General features: G+C 41.1%; 1 protein-coding gene across 2 annotated transcripts in view; it reads right to left on the minus strand.

Moving 5' to 3' along the window:
* Positions 1-18,581, minus strand: part of VWF (von Willebrand factor) — a 231,676-nt gene that overhangs the window by 14,907 nt on the left and 198,188 nt on the right. For both annotated transcript variants that reach the window (XM_084624575.1, XM_084624574.1), the window contains exons 44-47: positions 13,911-14,021; positions 8,074-8,257; positions 7,347-7,387; positions 3,178-3,294 (exon numbers count right to left, since the gene is read on the minus strand). In XM_084624575.1, the coding sequence (XP_084480701.1) occupies positions 3,178-3,294; positions 7,347-7,387; positions 8,074-8,257; positions 13,911-14,021 (453 nt within the window). The remainder of the gene's footprint in view (positions 1-3,177; positions 3,295-7,346; positions 7,388-8,073; positions 8,258-13,910; positions 14,022-18,581) is intronic.

Here is an 18,581-nt window from a genome sequence, read left to right on the forward strand (position 1 = left end):
GGGAGAGGGATGGGGAGAGAGAATCAAAGGATGGAGAAACTGGCCGATAAAGTAGGGGGACAAAGAGAAGTGGTGAAGGGGGAAGGAAGTGAAGGATGGGGGGAAAGAAGCAGAAGACAGAGAGATCAATCAGCAGTGGATAGTAGGGAAGGCAGGTTACGGGCAAGAAAGAGGTAGAGAAAACCAGAAAGGAATTGAGTTAACGTATGAAGACAATAAAAGTCCCCACTACAACTTCTCCAGCTGCTAAACTTAACCAATAGCTGCTTATGAGGAGCTGAATCTTTTTAAGACAAACACACACTTCCGGGGTGAGCCGATACATATATGTTTCCATAGGTTTGTTTAGACAAATTTTTTAAAAGGAAACATTTTATCTACTTTAAAAATATAGTAAGTGTAATGATCCCTGCAACAGTCGTTCAATTTGGGTAGTGCTATAAGGACCAGAATGAGGTTCTCAGGTTGTGCACTATAATAACCATTAAACCATCAGAAAAAATACTACTTTATTATTATTTAGGGCTAACCTTTCAATTTATCTGCTAGCAAAAAATTGAGTTTAAAATGCACCTAAAATGGTACAAAATAACATAAAATAATTAATAGAATTTACTGTAGTTTGCAGCACTTCCCAAAGCACTGCATTTACTTACATCATTTCAATGGCTGATCATAGGTTGATACCTTCCTTGTTGAGAGCATGTACTCTAAAGTGTGATTTGTTCCTTATGACAATGGCTTTTAATATGAAATTAGAATGAAAGACAGGGTCCCAATTCAGGAAAGCACCCAATAGGATTCATCCTCAGCCCAGGCCTACACTCCACTCCCCTGGAACTATATGTGTCTCTCTTTATCACAAATCCAAGATACTCCAGAAACCATCTCAGTTTATGTGCTGGTTTCACTCTCTCTGTACAGAGCCCTGATCAGAAAAATTGTCCAGAAAGAGATAAAAGTGAACTTCCTTTTTCCTAAATGCCAATATTATTGCTACTATGATCCTGGAAAGAGTCCCTGGAAGCACATGTACAATCAAATGGTAATGTCTGGAATTGAGGGGGAAAGGGGACATTCATCTGCAAAATGGAAGAATTGTCTGTGTGATGGTTAAATGGGAACGTGAAGATAGAGCTCCTTTAAGAACTTACTTTGATGTGTCACCCTGCTCTGTTCATTATGGACTCTCTGAGGCTCGAAATGGGATAAAGAACAGCCCTTGATGTGGAATGGATTATATCACTCTGATCTGATGTAAAATGAAACTATGTTTCATGTCCTGGCATTTCCATGGGCTGCCTGAGATTGGGAATGGGACAAGGCTGTTCCTGTGATTCTTGCATAGGTCTATAGAGTATCCTCTCTGAACAATGTCCAGTCACTATATTTTGACACAAGTTGTACGTAGCCATTTGCTCCCAAACTGAAAAAAGGTGGCACCAATAAGGGGTCAAACTCCAGGTACGGAAGGATGGGAGTCATGCAGAATGCTCTGGGGCAAATGAAGCCACTATGAATCTTGCCTCAGCACCCTGCGCTTGTTCTAGCTATCAATTGCCAAGTGCTATTCTCCTTTGTTGTATTTCAGGGACTGTTTCACTTTACCTTGGGACCTGTATTCCATTCTAAAATGTCTAGCAGAAACCAAAATTGTAAATCTACTTTTCTAATGACTCTGTGAATAGTCTCAGCTTTCCATAAAGTTTCCCAGCAAGAGAGCTGGGAACTGATTTGCCTGCACATCTGATCTCAAGGGCAAAAGCCATGGAGCTGTATCTAAGGGGAACAGATTTGTGTCCCACTATCTTTTTCAGGGAGACCATAATTGCAATACCCCTGTCAGAATTGCTTCCGACTGCATGAGGAAGCACTTAGCGTGTCAGATGACAGTACCTAATTTGTTTGTTTATTTTTGGTTAGTCTGAGATTTTTTTCACGCCAAGGGGAGGCTGAGACAGTACCTGCCCAGACTTGGCTGCCTGTGAATGGCTTGTAAAGTGAGGAGGTCACTCAGTCAGGTAAAAATCTCCCCCAATTAGAAAGGTCAAGTCCCTGATCACCGAGAAAGATAGCCATGTTTCTCTTCCGTAGTGACACCAGGTTGAATCTGGTCTGGTGAGTACTGATGAATCTTCTGGACTTATAAAATGGAGGCCAGAAAGAAAGAAATGATGGGCCAAGAGGCCTGTTACTGCCCACTTGTTCTACGCCCTCTGGCATTGGCATTGTCCATGCTGTGTCTTGCCCCTCCATCTGTGTCCAAAGAGAGGAGGCAGTTGAGCTCAGCAGTCAAGAGGGAAGAGGGATAAAATGACACAGGTGCAATTTTCCATCTGGTGTACTGTCCTTCTGGCATCACTCTCCTCACGGAGATGAGGGAGGAAGATCTGCTTGCCCCTAAAGCTGACTATTCCAATCCTGCTGGCTTCTTGCCTTCCTAGGGAAGGGGGGAAGAGGCAACCCTGGCTGGATTAAGTTGAAATGGAGAACTGCACTCTGCCCATAGAACCAGCCAAGCTTCCCAGTGACATACTCAATAAGGGGCATGAAAACAGGAGATATGGACTTTTCCTTTTGCCTGCGACTTTTTCAGCCTAGCTGTCTCCCTGTATGGGCACCAGCTGCCACAAAAGCCTCAGAGGGGAAATGGAGCTAAGGGGGAAATTTCCCCAAAAGACAAATACAGCCCAGGAAAGCAGCTGGGAATTAGACAGACACTGAATTGTTAGGCAGGAATTTGAAATAAAGTTTGGAATTTTCCTCAGAAAAGCTTTGCAGCAGAGAGGTCCAGCTGAGCCGCCAGCTGCTGTGGGGGCAGATAAAACTGTAGGGAACTTCAGGGCATGGGCATTGCCTGCTGCTAGTGACTGAAAGTCTACTTCAGCCCACAAACAGCAAGCAGGCTGAAGTACCCATTGTAACAGACTTGTGGACCTTAGCACAATGAAAAATTAAATGCTTTCCTGAACTGGGGCTTTAGAACATAAGTGGGATTTGACCTCTGACACAGATGCAGAAAGATACAGGACCATACTGTACCCTTCCTTGGCAACACTTTTGGGAAGGGGGACAGTGGATGCAGTAAACTCTGAGATTGGGGTGCATACAATGGGTGAGGTGACCTTACGACTGCAGAGATTCACAGCATTCTGGGATCATAGTATTTCCACTCACCTTGGGACAGGGTTCACAGGTGGTTTTTCTACAGGTCAGTTTGTAGTTCATAGGCAGGCCCCTCTGGAGGCTACACTGACAATTCGTACATTGGTCCAACATCAGATGTTCCCCTACCTGAAACATTAGAATCAGTTTGCAATGTTGAGTGATCCTCTATTAAAACTCAAGAGAATAAGCAACTTCACCTTAGCTTGAAACTGACTCATTAAATCTTGAAATACTGTTCTGGACAGAGGATAGCAACCAAAAGCTTTCTGTCCCCAGCTTCAGAGACCCAATGTTTCTATCATCACACAGACACAACAGGAGGAGGCTGTTCCCAACTAGCTGATTTGTCTGCAGCCAACCCTCAAGAGTTCACTTTTTTTAAAAAAAAAAAAAAGTGCCATCAAGCTCGCTAGGTAGAGGAGTTCAAGTTACGATGAGGGCAGGGTGAAATTTTTCAGATGAATAGTTTATTAGATGAAAAATGCAGTTTCCATCCACCCATTTGTGGAGTTGACACAAATTCACCAAATAGTTTTAGCCATAAAAAAAAGTCTGGGGCTAGATTCTTGGTAACACCCATCTTATGACTTTAGCCCAGTGGTTAGGGCACCCACCTGGGAGGGAGAGACTTGAGTTCAAGTTCCTGCCCAAGAGGAGGGATTAAAACCTGGGCTTCCCGCATCCCTGGTGAGTAAACTAACTACTGGGCTAAAGATTATCGTGGGGGGGGGGGGGAAGTACCAATACCATGTCCCCTTCTAATCCCCCTCAGTACAAACAAATGGATGTATAACATTTTACCAACTCAAGCTTGTAGGCTTGGCTCAGGACCTTTTTCCCTCCCTCTTATTTTTAACCTATTGTAGTGAATGCTCATGCTCATAAATCGGAGAGGATAATAGCACTTGGTGGATCCAGGCATGAAGCCACACCCATCACTTTTCCTTGTGGGGTAGGAACGGAGAGGAAATGTCATATGAAAAACTCTAGCCTTTTTGATTATTCTTTACTCCGGAAGGTGCTCAGATATCACAGTGATGAACATAGTACAAGAACCTAAACAGAATACATAGCCCTACAGAAGTAGTCAATCCTGAATTGCAACATCATTCTTGCTCTACTTCCTGTTATGTGCTGAAACCCACCCCGCTGCCCCATCCCCACCAGTTATTCAACATTGTGTGATGTTAGTGACTTGCTTCAAAATACTTAAATTTCTGCCATTTATGACCATAGTCATATTTGACTCAGGCCTCTTAAAGTAAATGGCTAATGTATTATACAGAGTGCCTCAGCAGCACTAGGTTTTTGCATCATATTTCCTATGATTAGGAAACCACTAGAAAGTTCAGTATACAGGGAATAATGTACTAAAATGTAGATTCTCCATAGGAGCTAATGAAAGTTCTGAAATTCCAACGTGCTAGGAATGACATTTTTCAGTAGAATAGCAAGAAGTTAAATTTATGTTGAAATTAGTGTTATTTTGGGGGGAGAAATTTGGGCTTACATTTATTAAAGACAAACTGGAACCACACAACCTCCCCGCCCCCAGATACTAATGCCCCCAAACTTTTGGGAAGTTTATGTCAGGATCCAATGTTTGCAACATAAGCTCCACCTGTAATGTGTATATACATTTCTTCTCGGATCAGCATGGTAATGGGCCTTGACAGTACATTTCAGGCAACAAACAGAGCTTACAGTGTGGGGGAACTGAGTAAAATAAGGAACTGATTTTTTTTTTCCATTTGTAGAATATACCTATCATATATTCTCTAGAGAAACTTATAATAAAACATCAGCATCTGCTAACCCACTGTCAGCGAATGCAACCAAAATAACCCCCCATAAAGATAAAAACGACTCTAGTCTCTCTCAAACATGACACTCAATAAAAGCCTGGGAAAACAGATGAGTGTTACAGCTAATTCCATTTGGTAAATACAGCCACCTGCTTGGAAGCCTGCATTTAAAGCCTGCAGCATTATTTAAAACAGTGGAGTGAGTGCAATAGACCTACTGGAGTATAATATTGGTAACCAGATACAAAACAGAAATGTAAAGGGATTAAGGAAAAACAAAGGGCCAAAATAATCTAACAGATCTGTAGTGAAAGATTCCAAAATTGGACCTATTCACTGAATGAGTTAATGGAGAAAGTTTTCCCTTGATACAAAATGAAACATGAAGCCTATTTTTAAACATTAAGCCTATTTTATTTGTATTCCCAGCATAAAGTTTTGAAATCCAGGAAGTATAAATGTCCTGGGGAAACCCCATCTTGATTCCTGACCAGGACTTTGGAACAATCACAGACCAGTGACTCCAGAATATCTGTCTCAACTTTTATATTCCGCATGCTGGGACAGGACGTGGGGAGTTTAGAGTGTGTTGTGGGAATACTCATACAGGGTAACACTGTCAGCTCTGCAAAAGGCCAGCACAAAGCCACTTCAACACTCCAGTGTCATCTAAGCCCTCCACACACATAGCCAAATTAAGACCACGTTTGATTAAATAAATGGCTGATTCTCATATAGAACAGTAATACATTTTGGATCGAAAAGTGTAAGACAAATCTGTATGTTGCTGGGTAAAGAACTAAGATGAGTCACTCATGCAAGGGACTTCAGGTTCAGGCTAGCAACAACATGCAGGTGTAAATGCATTGTTTAGTTGCAGCACAGAAGGCCAGTAGGCATCCTAGAATGCAAGAGAATGTAATTGTTATATCACATGACCTAAGGCCATGATTAGGGTCTGCATGGAGTACTGCAGCCAGGTTTGGACACTCTAAATCCCGATAGGGATGCATATATTCTAGAGAAGGTAAATAGGAATCAAAGAAAGGAAGCATATTACAACTTAAAAACTCATCCCACAATGTGCTGACAGAAATTTTCTGTTCCTCTGTGGATTTCATTCTCCTGGGAAGGAAATCTCTTACGCAGAAGGAAGGAATGTTATGATGACAGGGCTGTAGTTCTGGTCAGATGATAAGTTTATGCATACGTTACGTGAAAAAACAAGAGACCGAAAAGGGTTCTTATTGCAGTGTGTAGGTACCACAGAGATTTGGGGACAGTTATATTTTAAATAAGCAGCAAGAGGAAAATTTATGGATACTCCTGGAATCTAGAGATTAAAGTTTAGGTTAAATGCATGGAGGGGCTTGTTCCCCTCAAGGGCAATCAGCATATTTGGAATTCTCTGTTACTAGACATACTGCCAGAATATGGATTTAAGAAAACAATGGACAACTGCGAAGACTCGCCAAAGATAGCTTTGGGTATACATGAGCTCAGATGCTTAACTCTGATCATTCTCACCATCATGCATAGGGTTAAAACAGCCACTAGATGTGAGGAGGTCAAGAAGGAATTTTCTCTCAAGGCATTGTGTCACGGATCTTGAGGGTGAGATGGGGTCAAGTAGTGAGAAGCACTAAAAGCAAAGGAGAGTTCCCCCCTCCCCTCAGATGCTGTGAGGAGTGCTTTCCTTCCTGTTTGAATCTGCTTCAATCTCTGGGTGGGGCGAGGGAAGTTTCTCCTTTCTCTGGAATGAGCAAGGATCATCTATCAGCATATTTCTCACAAATATGGGAGTGAGAGGACATGCTGCAGGAGGACTGAGGAGTACAAGCGTTAACAGACACGAGGAGGAAGGTCCTGTGGTGAGGACAAAGAAGGTGTTGGGAGGAGGCCATGGGGAAGTAGCCCAGGGGGTTGTAGCTGTCTCACAGCTGTTCCAGAAGGCACTCTAGACAGCTGCAATCCACAGGGCCCTGGGCTGGAACCCGGGGTAGAGGGCAGGCCCGGGTTCCCCCCAAATCCTGACCCAACACAGGAGCTTCCACCAGAAGTAAAGGTCTCTGAGCTGGTCCCCGACCCACATGGTGGATCAGCAGAAACTGCGGGGATTGTTCTTACTCTTTTTTCCCCATGCTGGCCAGTGATGAGGTTATCTGAGTGAATGGCAGATTTAAGCCATGAAAGTGGCCAAACTGAGGGCTGCCGTGACTCTCTGAGGGAAGCAAAATCTGCCAATAAGCGCAGGACCCACCAAGGTAGAGAAGGAACTTTGTCCCACTACATAATAGCTAAATCATACTCTACAAATTCTCATTAAAAGATTTAAATATCTTAGAGGCATTTGACATAAGAATATTATCTTACCCCGACAACAGTGCCATTCAGAACACAACCATTCACAGGTTCTGGAAAAGAAAACATATACTTATTAGTGTTACCTATGGCACTACAATAGGTTTTATATATTATAGCCCTGATCCTCCATGCCTTGTACAATTTCCACTGATGTTGATGGGAGTTGTCCCTGCATGAAGACGGCAAGATTTGGCCTACCCATGCATGATACCTGCCAGAGGTCCTAATTTTGGCAGTGCTGTCCTGAATTCCCCTTCTGAATCTTCCTTAGCTACCTATTTTCAAATATGTAACATGAAGTCACCTACAGTTCAGGCTTCCCACTTAGAGAAGATCGCCTGATAGTTGCTCTATCAGTGGTAGACTCTTCTCCTTTTTCTCCCCACTCTCACTGCTCTCCCCCACTCCTATCCTCACAGCTTCTTGCACCAGTATTTCCGTAAGCCAGGTTAAGAGGCAGATGACAAGGAGACAATGAGAGTGACTTGGAAAGAGGAAGTAATAACATGGTCACTGTAACTAATCAAATTTGAATTTCTTCTTCAACTAAAGCCAGGGCTGTTTGCTACTGTCTGGAAGGTGCTGCAGTTTGTATTCACAATATTACAGGACAACTTCAAATTAAATTCATTTCCCTAACATGCATTTTTGTAAGTTCCTAATGAGATGTACAAAATCAGTGAGTAAGCCACAGAACACGAACTCTGATGATGCCGTTAGCAGTTGTGAAACTTACCGCACTGGCAGGAGGGACAGCAATTTGTTATTCGGTCACAGCGCAACTCATATCCTAAATGGCAGGTGGGTGTATCCATGTGAGAACATGACACATTCCTTTTCTCAACAAAAACTTCATCGTTCACTCGGACACACTTGTTGATAATGCAAGGGCTGAAGGGGGATCGCCACTCTGTGCCGACCTAAGCATGGGAGATTGCAAAAGGGTTAGGAGGAGTTGGTAGTGTTTGTGCAGTGGATAGAGGAGGGGGTGCCATAACAAACCCAAAGTGACCATCTATTTAAGCTGTTGGACACAGACCCAAGCAGTTACTCCCTGTGCTTTAACTCTCAGCATTTTCGTAAAGCCCATGGTAGCCTCCTGTCACCACACAAGTCTCCCTAAATCTTGGTGTGGACTGTGAGGTCATGGAATAGACTGCTGAATAGATTAGAGAATTTAGGGGTGACAGCGACAGATTTAGGAGAAATTTAACTGCATGAAAAATGTGTGCAGGGGGACCATTTACTAGATTTAACTTAAAAATTGCTCTTGGTGGCTGCTCTGGATTCAGAGTAACTATGGCAGATTTGTCTGGGAATTCAGATTTACAGAGACAGAGGCAGACTTTGGACAGAAAGGATTAGTGAATGGAGAAAGGGGTCAGGTCCTTGTTGCTAGATACAGATGGTGGTGCTCGCCACTGGGTGAGAAAGAGTGGGACCCTCAAGATCATACTGCTACGGAGGGATGCCACAGCAGGCCAGAAAAAAGGGGTTATAGTTGCATGATGGGAGGAGGTGCTGACAGAGGCCAGGCCAAAGTCTCGGTTCTGTGCAATCCCACATTTGCCTAGTGAAAGCACGAACCATGGGATTCTGGGGCTCACTGAAATCTAACATTGTTAATGTTTATACAATGCTTTCAAGAGCTAAAGCACTATACAAATGTGGAATACTATTAAAGCTCTAATACTTAAACGTGCCAGATAGAACTGGGACTTCCCACTGTAACTGTCATCCACAGTGGCCCAAACACCGACAGTGAAGGAAGATTGACTACAATTAAGAATCATTTCAGAACCTTGGGAAGGGAACTGAAGATGAAATTGGCTTCCCATCTGTGCCATGAACAAGCAAAGAAAGCAAACGACTGACAGCAATGTCAGGTTTCAGAGTAACAGCCGTGTTAGTCTGTATTCGCAAAAAGAAAAGGAGTACTTGTGGCACCTTAGAGATGTGTGAGCGCCTGGGATTCTGAAAGCCATTGAACATGTTCTCTGAATACAGATATTCTGGGAACGTCTTTCTTTCTTTTGTCTTCTTGGGAAAGATCTAAAGGGCTCAGTCCTGTAAGACTGCCAGTGACTAACTCCCAGTGACATTGGCTTTGATTCAGCACGGTACTGAAGCACGTGTCTAGCTTTAGAAATGGGAGTCGTTCTTAATGAGAGATGAGGAAGAGCCAAGCCCCTTGCAAGATTTTTTTTTTAAATGATGTTTCCCCGTTCACTATGAGACACATGATGTGGTACATTTAAATAAAAATCAAATTAAAATAAATACATAATAAATCATTCCTCATAATTACAGCTTAAAGACCATAAGCTATTTTAGTTTGTGGCTTTTTGGCTGAGAAAAATCACCTTGGTTCTAGCAGATAGAAGATAAAGGTAGAACTCATCGCAAAATATGTCCAAATTAGAAATATTCATTAGAAAAAAAGGCTGATAAATATTCACAGTCATTTACACAAATCTGGCAGCATAAAGGGTCTTTAGAGTGGGTGTACATGTAACTTACTGCCAGAGTGTTGTCAAGGGGCCTTAGTGTAAATGCAATTGGGCTCTCATTGTCTAATACTAAGACCACCATCAACCTTCAATGTAGGAGACACTGGGAAAGTCAGTCCTCTTTTTTCTGTCACCTGATGAGTTATTTCAGTGTTAATGGGTGGAAAGAAACACAGTTACACACCTCAGTAGATATGGATTCTATGTTTTATCTAGGATGGTAAAAGATATTAGATGCAGTGGAAGATGACAGCATGTTTCTTTGACAGCTTGATATGTAAAGCAGAGAATGATGTTGGTACATAGGACTGCCCTCAGTTAAAATGTGAGAGGTGAAGACTTTGCGCTGTTGCGTTATTTATTATTGATTAATTATGAGTAATAGTAGTATTAAGGAAAGAAGCTGATTTTCTCTGAAAAAAAATGCAATGAAGAATTCGCACCGAATAGCTGTAGACAGCCATACGGGTAACTGTGGAAGCGGTTTAGCAAATTTGTTATAAACTGGGGAGGAGAAGCAGGAGGAACGGAAGGTCTAGCATTCTAATATCTTTAACTTACCATTTTCCTTCCCTACTGTTTTGATCCCCAGCCACTGCACAGGATTCGGCAATTTAATGCTACTAGGGCAGGCAGAGGCTTGCCAAGGGCTCGCAGGGTTAAGAGCAGAACAAAATGATTAGGCTGAAGAAATACGTAAATGAAGGGAAAAAGAAAACCGGTATCCACCTTGCTTTGAAGACTAGTGGGATGTCTGCTGCACATGTAAATGCGGTCTGGGCTTTTTCCTTTATTATTTATTACATTTTTTCCAGCTATTCATTTACTGTTGAACTCTCTGGAACAGTCACAAAGAAATTCTACTCAATGTGGTGCTGAAAATAAAAAGAACAGGAGGACTTGTGGCACCTTAGAGATGAACACATTTATTAGAGCGTAAGCGTTCGTGAGCTACAGCTCACTTCATCGGATGCATTCATGAGCTGTAGCTCACAAAAGCTTATGCTCAAATAAACGTGTTCGTCTCTAAGGTGCCACAAGTCCTCCTGTTCTTTTTGCGAATACAGACTAACACGGCTGCTACTCTGAAACCTGAAAATAAAATGTTATTCTGAGCAGACAAGTGCAGCAGGGGCAACCACAGTACTGGCTTCTTCTTATTATCCCCCAGAAATGTGCTTCAACTCAGACTCTTTTTAGTGGGGAGAGAGAGAATTCACTCTCCACCTAGAGCTGTCAAAAGATCTGCATTGTTTGTCAAAAGCAGTTTTGTTTTCACATTTTCAAAATAAAACATTTTGATTTTTCAGTTCAAAATGGGCCTTCGTTTTGAAATTTCATGCATTTTAAAAAAAATGTTAAAAAATGCTTGAAATTGAATTGAAATGTCGTGTTCAACCTGAAATGTTTTTTTTTCAACTTTTTAATTCACTGAAATTTTTTTAAAAACCATTAGTTTTCAATTCAACTCAAAACGGATTTATTTTTCAGTTTTTTGGAATTGCCTGCAAACCGAAAAATCTGTTATTTGCACAGCTCTATCTCCATCCCCATTCAATTCCTGGCATCACTGAGTGTGCCAATGAATATATAAATGTGATGTCCTGCTTGAAGCACAGTGACACCAGCTACTCAGTTCAAACAGCCAAGTGCACAGACTTCACATGGTAATATCTTTACGTCACGTCTAACCTCAGATAGATTGAGCTGACAACCTACAGATGAATAAGTGTTCACGGTGGTCAGTATCCTCGTACCGGTCTCTTGAGCCATCCATAGTAAAGTTCTAATCTTATATACACACAAAGGACAGAGAGATGGTCCTTTCGAGTTTTCAAATATTGAACAGTGGATGTGGGTGTTTACAGCCAGAACTGACTGAGAGCTATAAAAAAAAAATCACTTCTTTTCAGTATGACTGGTTGACTTTCAAAGGCTAAGAAAAACTCAGTTTACATCATTCGATGCCCATGTTTACCAACAGCAGACATTAGCAGTTTAACTCTCTGATGCCATTAAATTCCACCTGATCTGCAAGAAGGGAGCGTGTGTTTTTATAGCAGCTCATTGTTATTCAACAGCACTCATACTGCAGGAATGTTGAGGCTATGGGGCTGCATGTTTTATAACAAAGTGCTATGACTTCAGGAACATAGAACCATGTGTGCTGTCTCAGTGTTGTGTCAAATTTCAGAAGCAACAAGGACTATTTACATTTTTAAAGGCAAAAAAAAAGCCAAAATATTTTGAATTAGAATGTTTGGGGGAGAATCATAAGGGACTCAATTTAGCAAAGCACCAGAACATATGTTTAAAGTTAAGCATGGATAGAACTGTCCAAATAATCGACTTTTTGGTTTACTGCACAAACCAAAAATTTTTTTTTAAAGAGTTTTGAATTGACACTCCCCCCAGAATCAGTTTTATTGGCTAAACAAATCAATAATTTTGACCCAAAATGAAATGTTTCATTTTAATTTGGGCAATTTTAAACTGTTTTTTTTATTAAAAGCAAAGAAAATTCGGAAATGCCATTCACAAAACCACCAGAGATGATGGAGGTGTGCCCCCCTACAGCTCTGTGGTCAGGGGACTCATCTGGGAGGGGGAAGAATTGGGTTCCAGTCCCTGTTCCAATGAATACTTAATTATTTATACGAAGTGGAACAGCTTCAACAGGACAACTGAGAGAGACCCACACCACAATATCCCATAGCCATGTGGTCAGGACCCTTACCTGTAATGGGGGAAACCCAAGTTCAAATCCCTACCCATATCATGCAGAGCAGAGATTTGAAGTGGTGGCCTCCTGCATCCCAGCTGAGTGCTCTAGCCACAGTTTTATAAAGGGGATACCTCCTCCTCTTTTGTGAATGGCATCTAAGTCTGCTGGTGACTTTAGGCCTGCCATTTTTTCATTTTGCCAATGTGTGGCAAATTTGCAAATAGTTTTGCTCAACCCAAAACTGCATTTTGCAGTGAATAAATGATTTGTTTTAAAAAATGTTGCCCAGCTCTGAGCATGGGTTTAAGTCTCATCGGTTTTAATTAGATTTTTACACATGCTTAATTTTTTTACTGAATCAGGGCTTATTGGTTCACATCCAAGCAATAAACTATTTTTAAGGCAAGGGGGAAAATGCAAATATTTTCCTGACTAAATTATTTGGATAGGTTATCCTATATTCAGGAAGGTTTAATGTCTTCCTGTTCCTTTTTTTTTAGTGTCACTAATATGTGGGAGGTCTTTCTAAAAGATATGCGCTAGCTCAAACAGAAGCTATGGGCTTAATGCAGGAATTAATATGTCATGTTCTATGGTCTGTGTTCTGTAGGAGGTTGGACTAGATGATCGTGATGCTCCTTTCTTGTCATACAATGTATGACTGTAGCGTCTGAACCAAGTGTATTACTACCGGCTCAGGTTAACAGAGCCTAAAACATTAAGATTAAGAGACTTTGGAGCACGGTACTGGAAGAGTCCCTCCTCTTCTACTGACTTGCTGTTTGATTGTGGGCAAGTCACCCGGGGCTATGTCTATGCTACAAGGTAGAGATGTGATTCTCAGCTCCTGTGCACCTACTCGCTCTAACTCGATGACAGCCAGCCCAAGAATGAATAGTAGTTACAGGGAGCAGCTTCAGAGGCACAGGATAGCCATGCGGAGTACAAATCCAGCTTCACCCTGTGGGTACGTACTCAGCACGGAGCCCCAGTGCTGCTGCCTGTGGAGAGAGTACGTGTAGGCAAGTTGGGAACCACACCCCCTTGCTCATAGCGTACAAGGAGCCTTAGTCGCTCTATGCCTCAGCTGGGCATAATAATATCTCACGCACAGAAGCATTGTAAGGTTTACTTTAAATTTGTAACATACATTTGAAGATGTGAACTGGTATTACTACTCCTAATAAACTAAACATGGACATGACAACCAGCTGATCTGTGTTCACAATAAGCAACCTGCACATTTTCCCTTCTCCAGAAGAGAAAAACGTTTTAGTCCCATCTCCTAAACGAGGAGGACTGAGCACATTGTTAGCAGCATGGAACTCTTGACCTTACCTCATGCAAACGAACATCTACATCCCCTCGAGACCATGAGTTCTGCTCTTCACACATAGTCTTCTGACATTTTCCACAACACTCCCCTTCCTGGCTGACATATGTATATCCCTAGAAGAGAAGAACAAGGTAGTGATTGTAGTTATATTAGAAAGCCACATAAGACAATGAGAAGTTTGATGATGATATATTTGCAAGAGACACTTAACGTTAACGTTGTGTCATAGTACAATTTCTTCTTGTATAGTGCAGTTTAAACAAAACTATAAGGACACAGGAATTGCTGTAACAGAATAAACGGTCCATGGTAAGTGGCCAATATTATGTGTTTCAGAAGAATGTGAAAAACCCTCATAATTGTGCAATATTATTCACTACAGGTGGAGACTTCTAACTGATTATCGGCTGCTGATTCGTTTACTGAAGCCATTGATTTTTTCCCACTAACTAGAGTAACTGCAGACATTATTTATTCATGTGTCTAGTCCATTTTGAACCTTACTAAGGGCCCAGTCCTGAGAGGATATGAGCATCTCCAGTGAAGTGCTGAGCAGCCTCTCTCTGAATTCAATGAGAGTCTATGGTGCCTAGCACTTTGCAGGATTACCATCATTATTATTATTACTATTATTGTGTTGCAGGAACACTGGCAGGTCCCAAATAAGGATCAGAGCTCAATTGCACTAGGTTCTGTATAAATCATGCAATAAAAAAAAGAGATAAGTCTTGCCACATATCTAGATTGTAAGCACATTGGGGCAAGAGTTAACAGATAAATGAGACAAACAAGGAAAGATGGACAGGGAGGCTGAGGTAACATTAAAATGAGCATGTTTTGGTCCCTAAACTATTTCTTTCAATAATATCTTGCACCAGTGAGTTCCAACATTTAATTGTATACAAGCATTTTCTTTTATCCAGGTAAAATTTGCTGCACTTTGCATTACCCTATTGTTCTGAGGAAGAGCAAATTAATGCACTCTACCTGCCTATTCCTCTTATTTTATATAATATCAATTTCATCTGTTCCTTTTCTGTGCTGTAAAAGACCTGTCAAAGTCCACTATACCAGGACTTCCCAAGTCACGGCACCCGATGCACAGGTTAGTTATGAAGAGGTGCCCACTGGCTTGGACCCTATGGATTGGGAAAAATAGCAGCAAAATCTCTCAGACACTATGGTGCAGTAGGAGAAAGCAAAAGGGAAGAAAAACAGCAGCACATCTCTCTTCTCCCTCTCCTCTCATGTCCCACCCAATCTCAGAGCAGCTCCTCTTCTGCCTCAACTCTTTTGCTTTCACAGCGACCAGCTCTGAGGGAAGCTCTCAAGTGGCTGCAAAGAACTGTGGGATAGGGCAGGTCTTGGGAAGAAACCCAATGTCAATCCCAGGTGAAATAAACCTTTAAGAATCACTCTATCATCTCCATTTTTTAAAAAAACAAAACACTCATTATATAACTGCGGGAGTTTTTAAAAAATGACCTTGCTCTGATTTACAACTATTATGAAATAAGAAAATGTAAGAAAGAACTGTTCTAGCAGCACCATGGTTGTTAATCAGAACAGTCAACAAAAAGGAGGGAATTCGCAATTAAGGGTGAATCAGAAACATTTTTTAATATATTCAGCCATCTTACTGGGTTTACACTCAAACAAAGGTGGAGAGCTATTCGGAGTTGTTATAGCCAATCTCCTCAGTTTGCAGACAATTGCATACAGAGCAGAAAAATGTATTAGCTGATCATTTCACTGGTGATTTGGCCACTACTTTCCTTGAAAGTAAAATAACCAACCACCACACTGTATAAAACACTGGAGCATCTGGCTCACTGAAAGAAAGCAATGATCTTTATTTCTCCATCTCTGGGTTTGAAAAGCATGGAGTACCATAGGGCATAGAGCAGTTCTACTTTCAATACTGAGCTGGCAACATGATGACCTGAATTTGAGATGAGGACTAAAATATTAAATAAGCTCAGTGCCACTTTTCACTCTGGTTTTACATCTGTAAAGTGATTGGCTGCTTTTTAGGAAGGCTCTGCATGGATGTTGGAAGCCTTGACCCCATTACTCCTGTCCCCGCCACAGTTAGCCCAACCAATGTCAATATCAGCCTCTTTTCATGGACAGCCCAATCGCTGTACCTGAAAGCATGAGCCACCTGGAATAATGAATGGGGAAGATCCGAGTGCAAAGTTGACAGATCTTCACAAACATATGTATTTAACAGAGTTGTTTGGGAAATATTTTGTTCTCATGAAACATTTCAATTAAAACACATTTTGCTACTGTTTTTGTCATAATTTTTCTTTGCAGATTTTTAGGTTTCCATTGAAAATTTTCAGTTTGAAACCAAAACATTTTTGGTTTTCAACAAAAGTGTTCAATGAACATACGAATTTTTTTTCATAAGAATTTCTGTTTTGCCAAAAAAAATATATATCTGGTAAAAATCTTTCAACAGGAAATTTTCCTCTAGCTCTAGTATTTAACTCAGAAATTCAAAACAGCCTGATGAAGAGTTTACCTGAACAAATTTTAGCCTGTAGATTCTGCAAACAGTTTGCAAACAGACTATACATTTGATCTTTCGATATTAAACCTCCATGACTGGTCACTTAAACATGGCTTCTGTTCCCTTTTTGAATAACTTTTATTATGTCTTTTACTATAAATATTTTAGGCCTTGGCCCTGCAGCGTGATTCATGTGGACAGAACTCTGAAGGTAATGGGGCTTCCTGCGGGCACAGAGATTTGCCCACGTACATCACAATGGAAGACTGAATCTTTAGTAGTGTAATTTTGATTGTGTGTGAAGTCGTGCGGCTGAATATGTTATTTTGCATTGCTTCTGTTTGTTAAATATATGTCAGAAGCACCAAAGGCATGTGACAGATGCTTTTTATCTTTGTTATAAATTCAAATATACAAATAAAAATAAGTTAATAAGCTGCTTTTGCCCAGGATTTATTCAGTTTCTTTATTTAGCTACTTATTTATTTATTTATTCATTCAGAATTTATTCAGTGGATTCTGGCTGTGGGGTCTGAAATTACAAAGAAAACGGGGTGAAAATAGCAGATCTGAAATATGCTTCAGAATTCTCAACAATTTTCACAAATACATTTTCCCACAACTAATGGCCCAGCTAGAGGAGCAAATGACATCATGGCTCTTTGTGGGACTGGAAACTAAGTCAGACCCTCCATGGATCTGGCTCATTTAGGATACCTTTAGGATACCAGGTCTCCTCTAATAGTATAAAGAATTGTTCTCCAGTAGACGAATTAGTCAATTTATTTACAACATGAAAGTAAGAGCTCACAAGTTCAAAAACAGTTCCTTTTATTTGTTTTAAGACACAAATGGGTGCAAGTTAAATTTTTAGTAAAGGAAAATATATGACGACTATCAGGAAAAATAAGCTCTTTTTAGGCAGCTCCATAACCTCCTCAAAGAAGTGATGGAAGCCTGTTTGGGGATCTGAAACTCAACTGGATAAAGTACTAGAACATATATTGCTGGGAACAACTCTTCATTGGGCAGTATATGGACAAAATGATCAAGGGTACATCTACACTGCCCCCTCCCTGGCTTCAGAGCCTGAGCTCCAGCACAAGCTCAAATGTCTACACAGGTATTTTTAGTGCCGTAATGTGAACCCAAGTCTATAGACCCAGGCTCTGATTCGCTGAAGTGGGTTTGAAAATGCAGTGTAGACAGACCTCTAGTAGATTCTTAGATACTATGGTGATGAGTGCCACAAAAATTTCTGGATAGATTGGATTAGACAGACTAGAAAATCTTTATCATCTCTATCCTCCATAGTTCTGGGACCACTTGTGATTCAGAGATGCAACATTGTTTGACACTTTTTGTTCTAGTTTCTACTTACTGCACTGACTCAACATTCTGCTAGTTCCCCTGTTTTCAAGGACTGATCTTCTGTTTTTATTTCTTTTTCCCCCCTCCACTCTGGTCTTTTATACATTTGGAGTTCACATTTCAAATAGAGATTCAAAACTCAGAATGAGCCTGTGGTAAATTTCCAAGCGTCTGTCACATTGACATGAAGATCACTGTCTATGGGTTTGACAAATCCTATTGCCCTGGGAGGTAAGGAATAACGAACACAAATCATCCTTCACACTTGAGCGGGTGCACATGGCTGACTTGGGAGTAATAAAATAAGCAGCAGCTGTGGGGAAACTTACACGAGTTTAGTTACACCAACTCTCTCCCCCAGCACAGGCTCTGAGACAGAGTTGGTCTCAACAAGGGAAGGTGACAGCATATGGATAAAATCACAGGATAGAGAATATTCACACTCTGTTGAATTGGAGTTAGGTTTGCAATAAACATAGGAGGAACTCGAGTTAATTCCATGCCCTTCAGAAGTGACAGAGGATTTTACATTCTGATTCATTGACTATTTAAGGTTATTAAAGGGATCCACATATTCTGTGACTTGGCATATTTCCATATATTCTCTTTAATTCTAACTTTCCGCGAGGTCTGGGAGCTGCTGCACACTTCATCCTCAGGAGGATGCTGAGTCTTTGCAAACAGAATAGAGACTCTTTCAGTTCCCCCTTTAACAATAGGGTGGAAAAGAAAGAAAGTGGAGATCATCCCTCAAAATAGGAACTTTTCTTAAAAATCCATGAAT

Source organism: Lepidochelys olivacea (assembly GCF_965140295.1).
Source record: "Lepidochelys olivacea isolate rLepOli2 genome assembly, chromosome: 1".
In the NCBI taxonomy this organism is placed as follows: domain Eukaryota; kingdom Metazoa; phylum Chordata; order Testudines; family Cheloniidae; genus Lepidochelys; species Lepidochelys olivacea.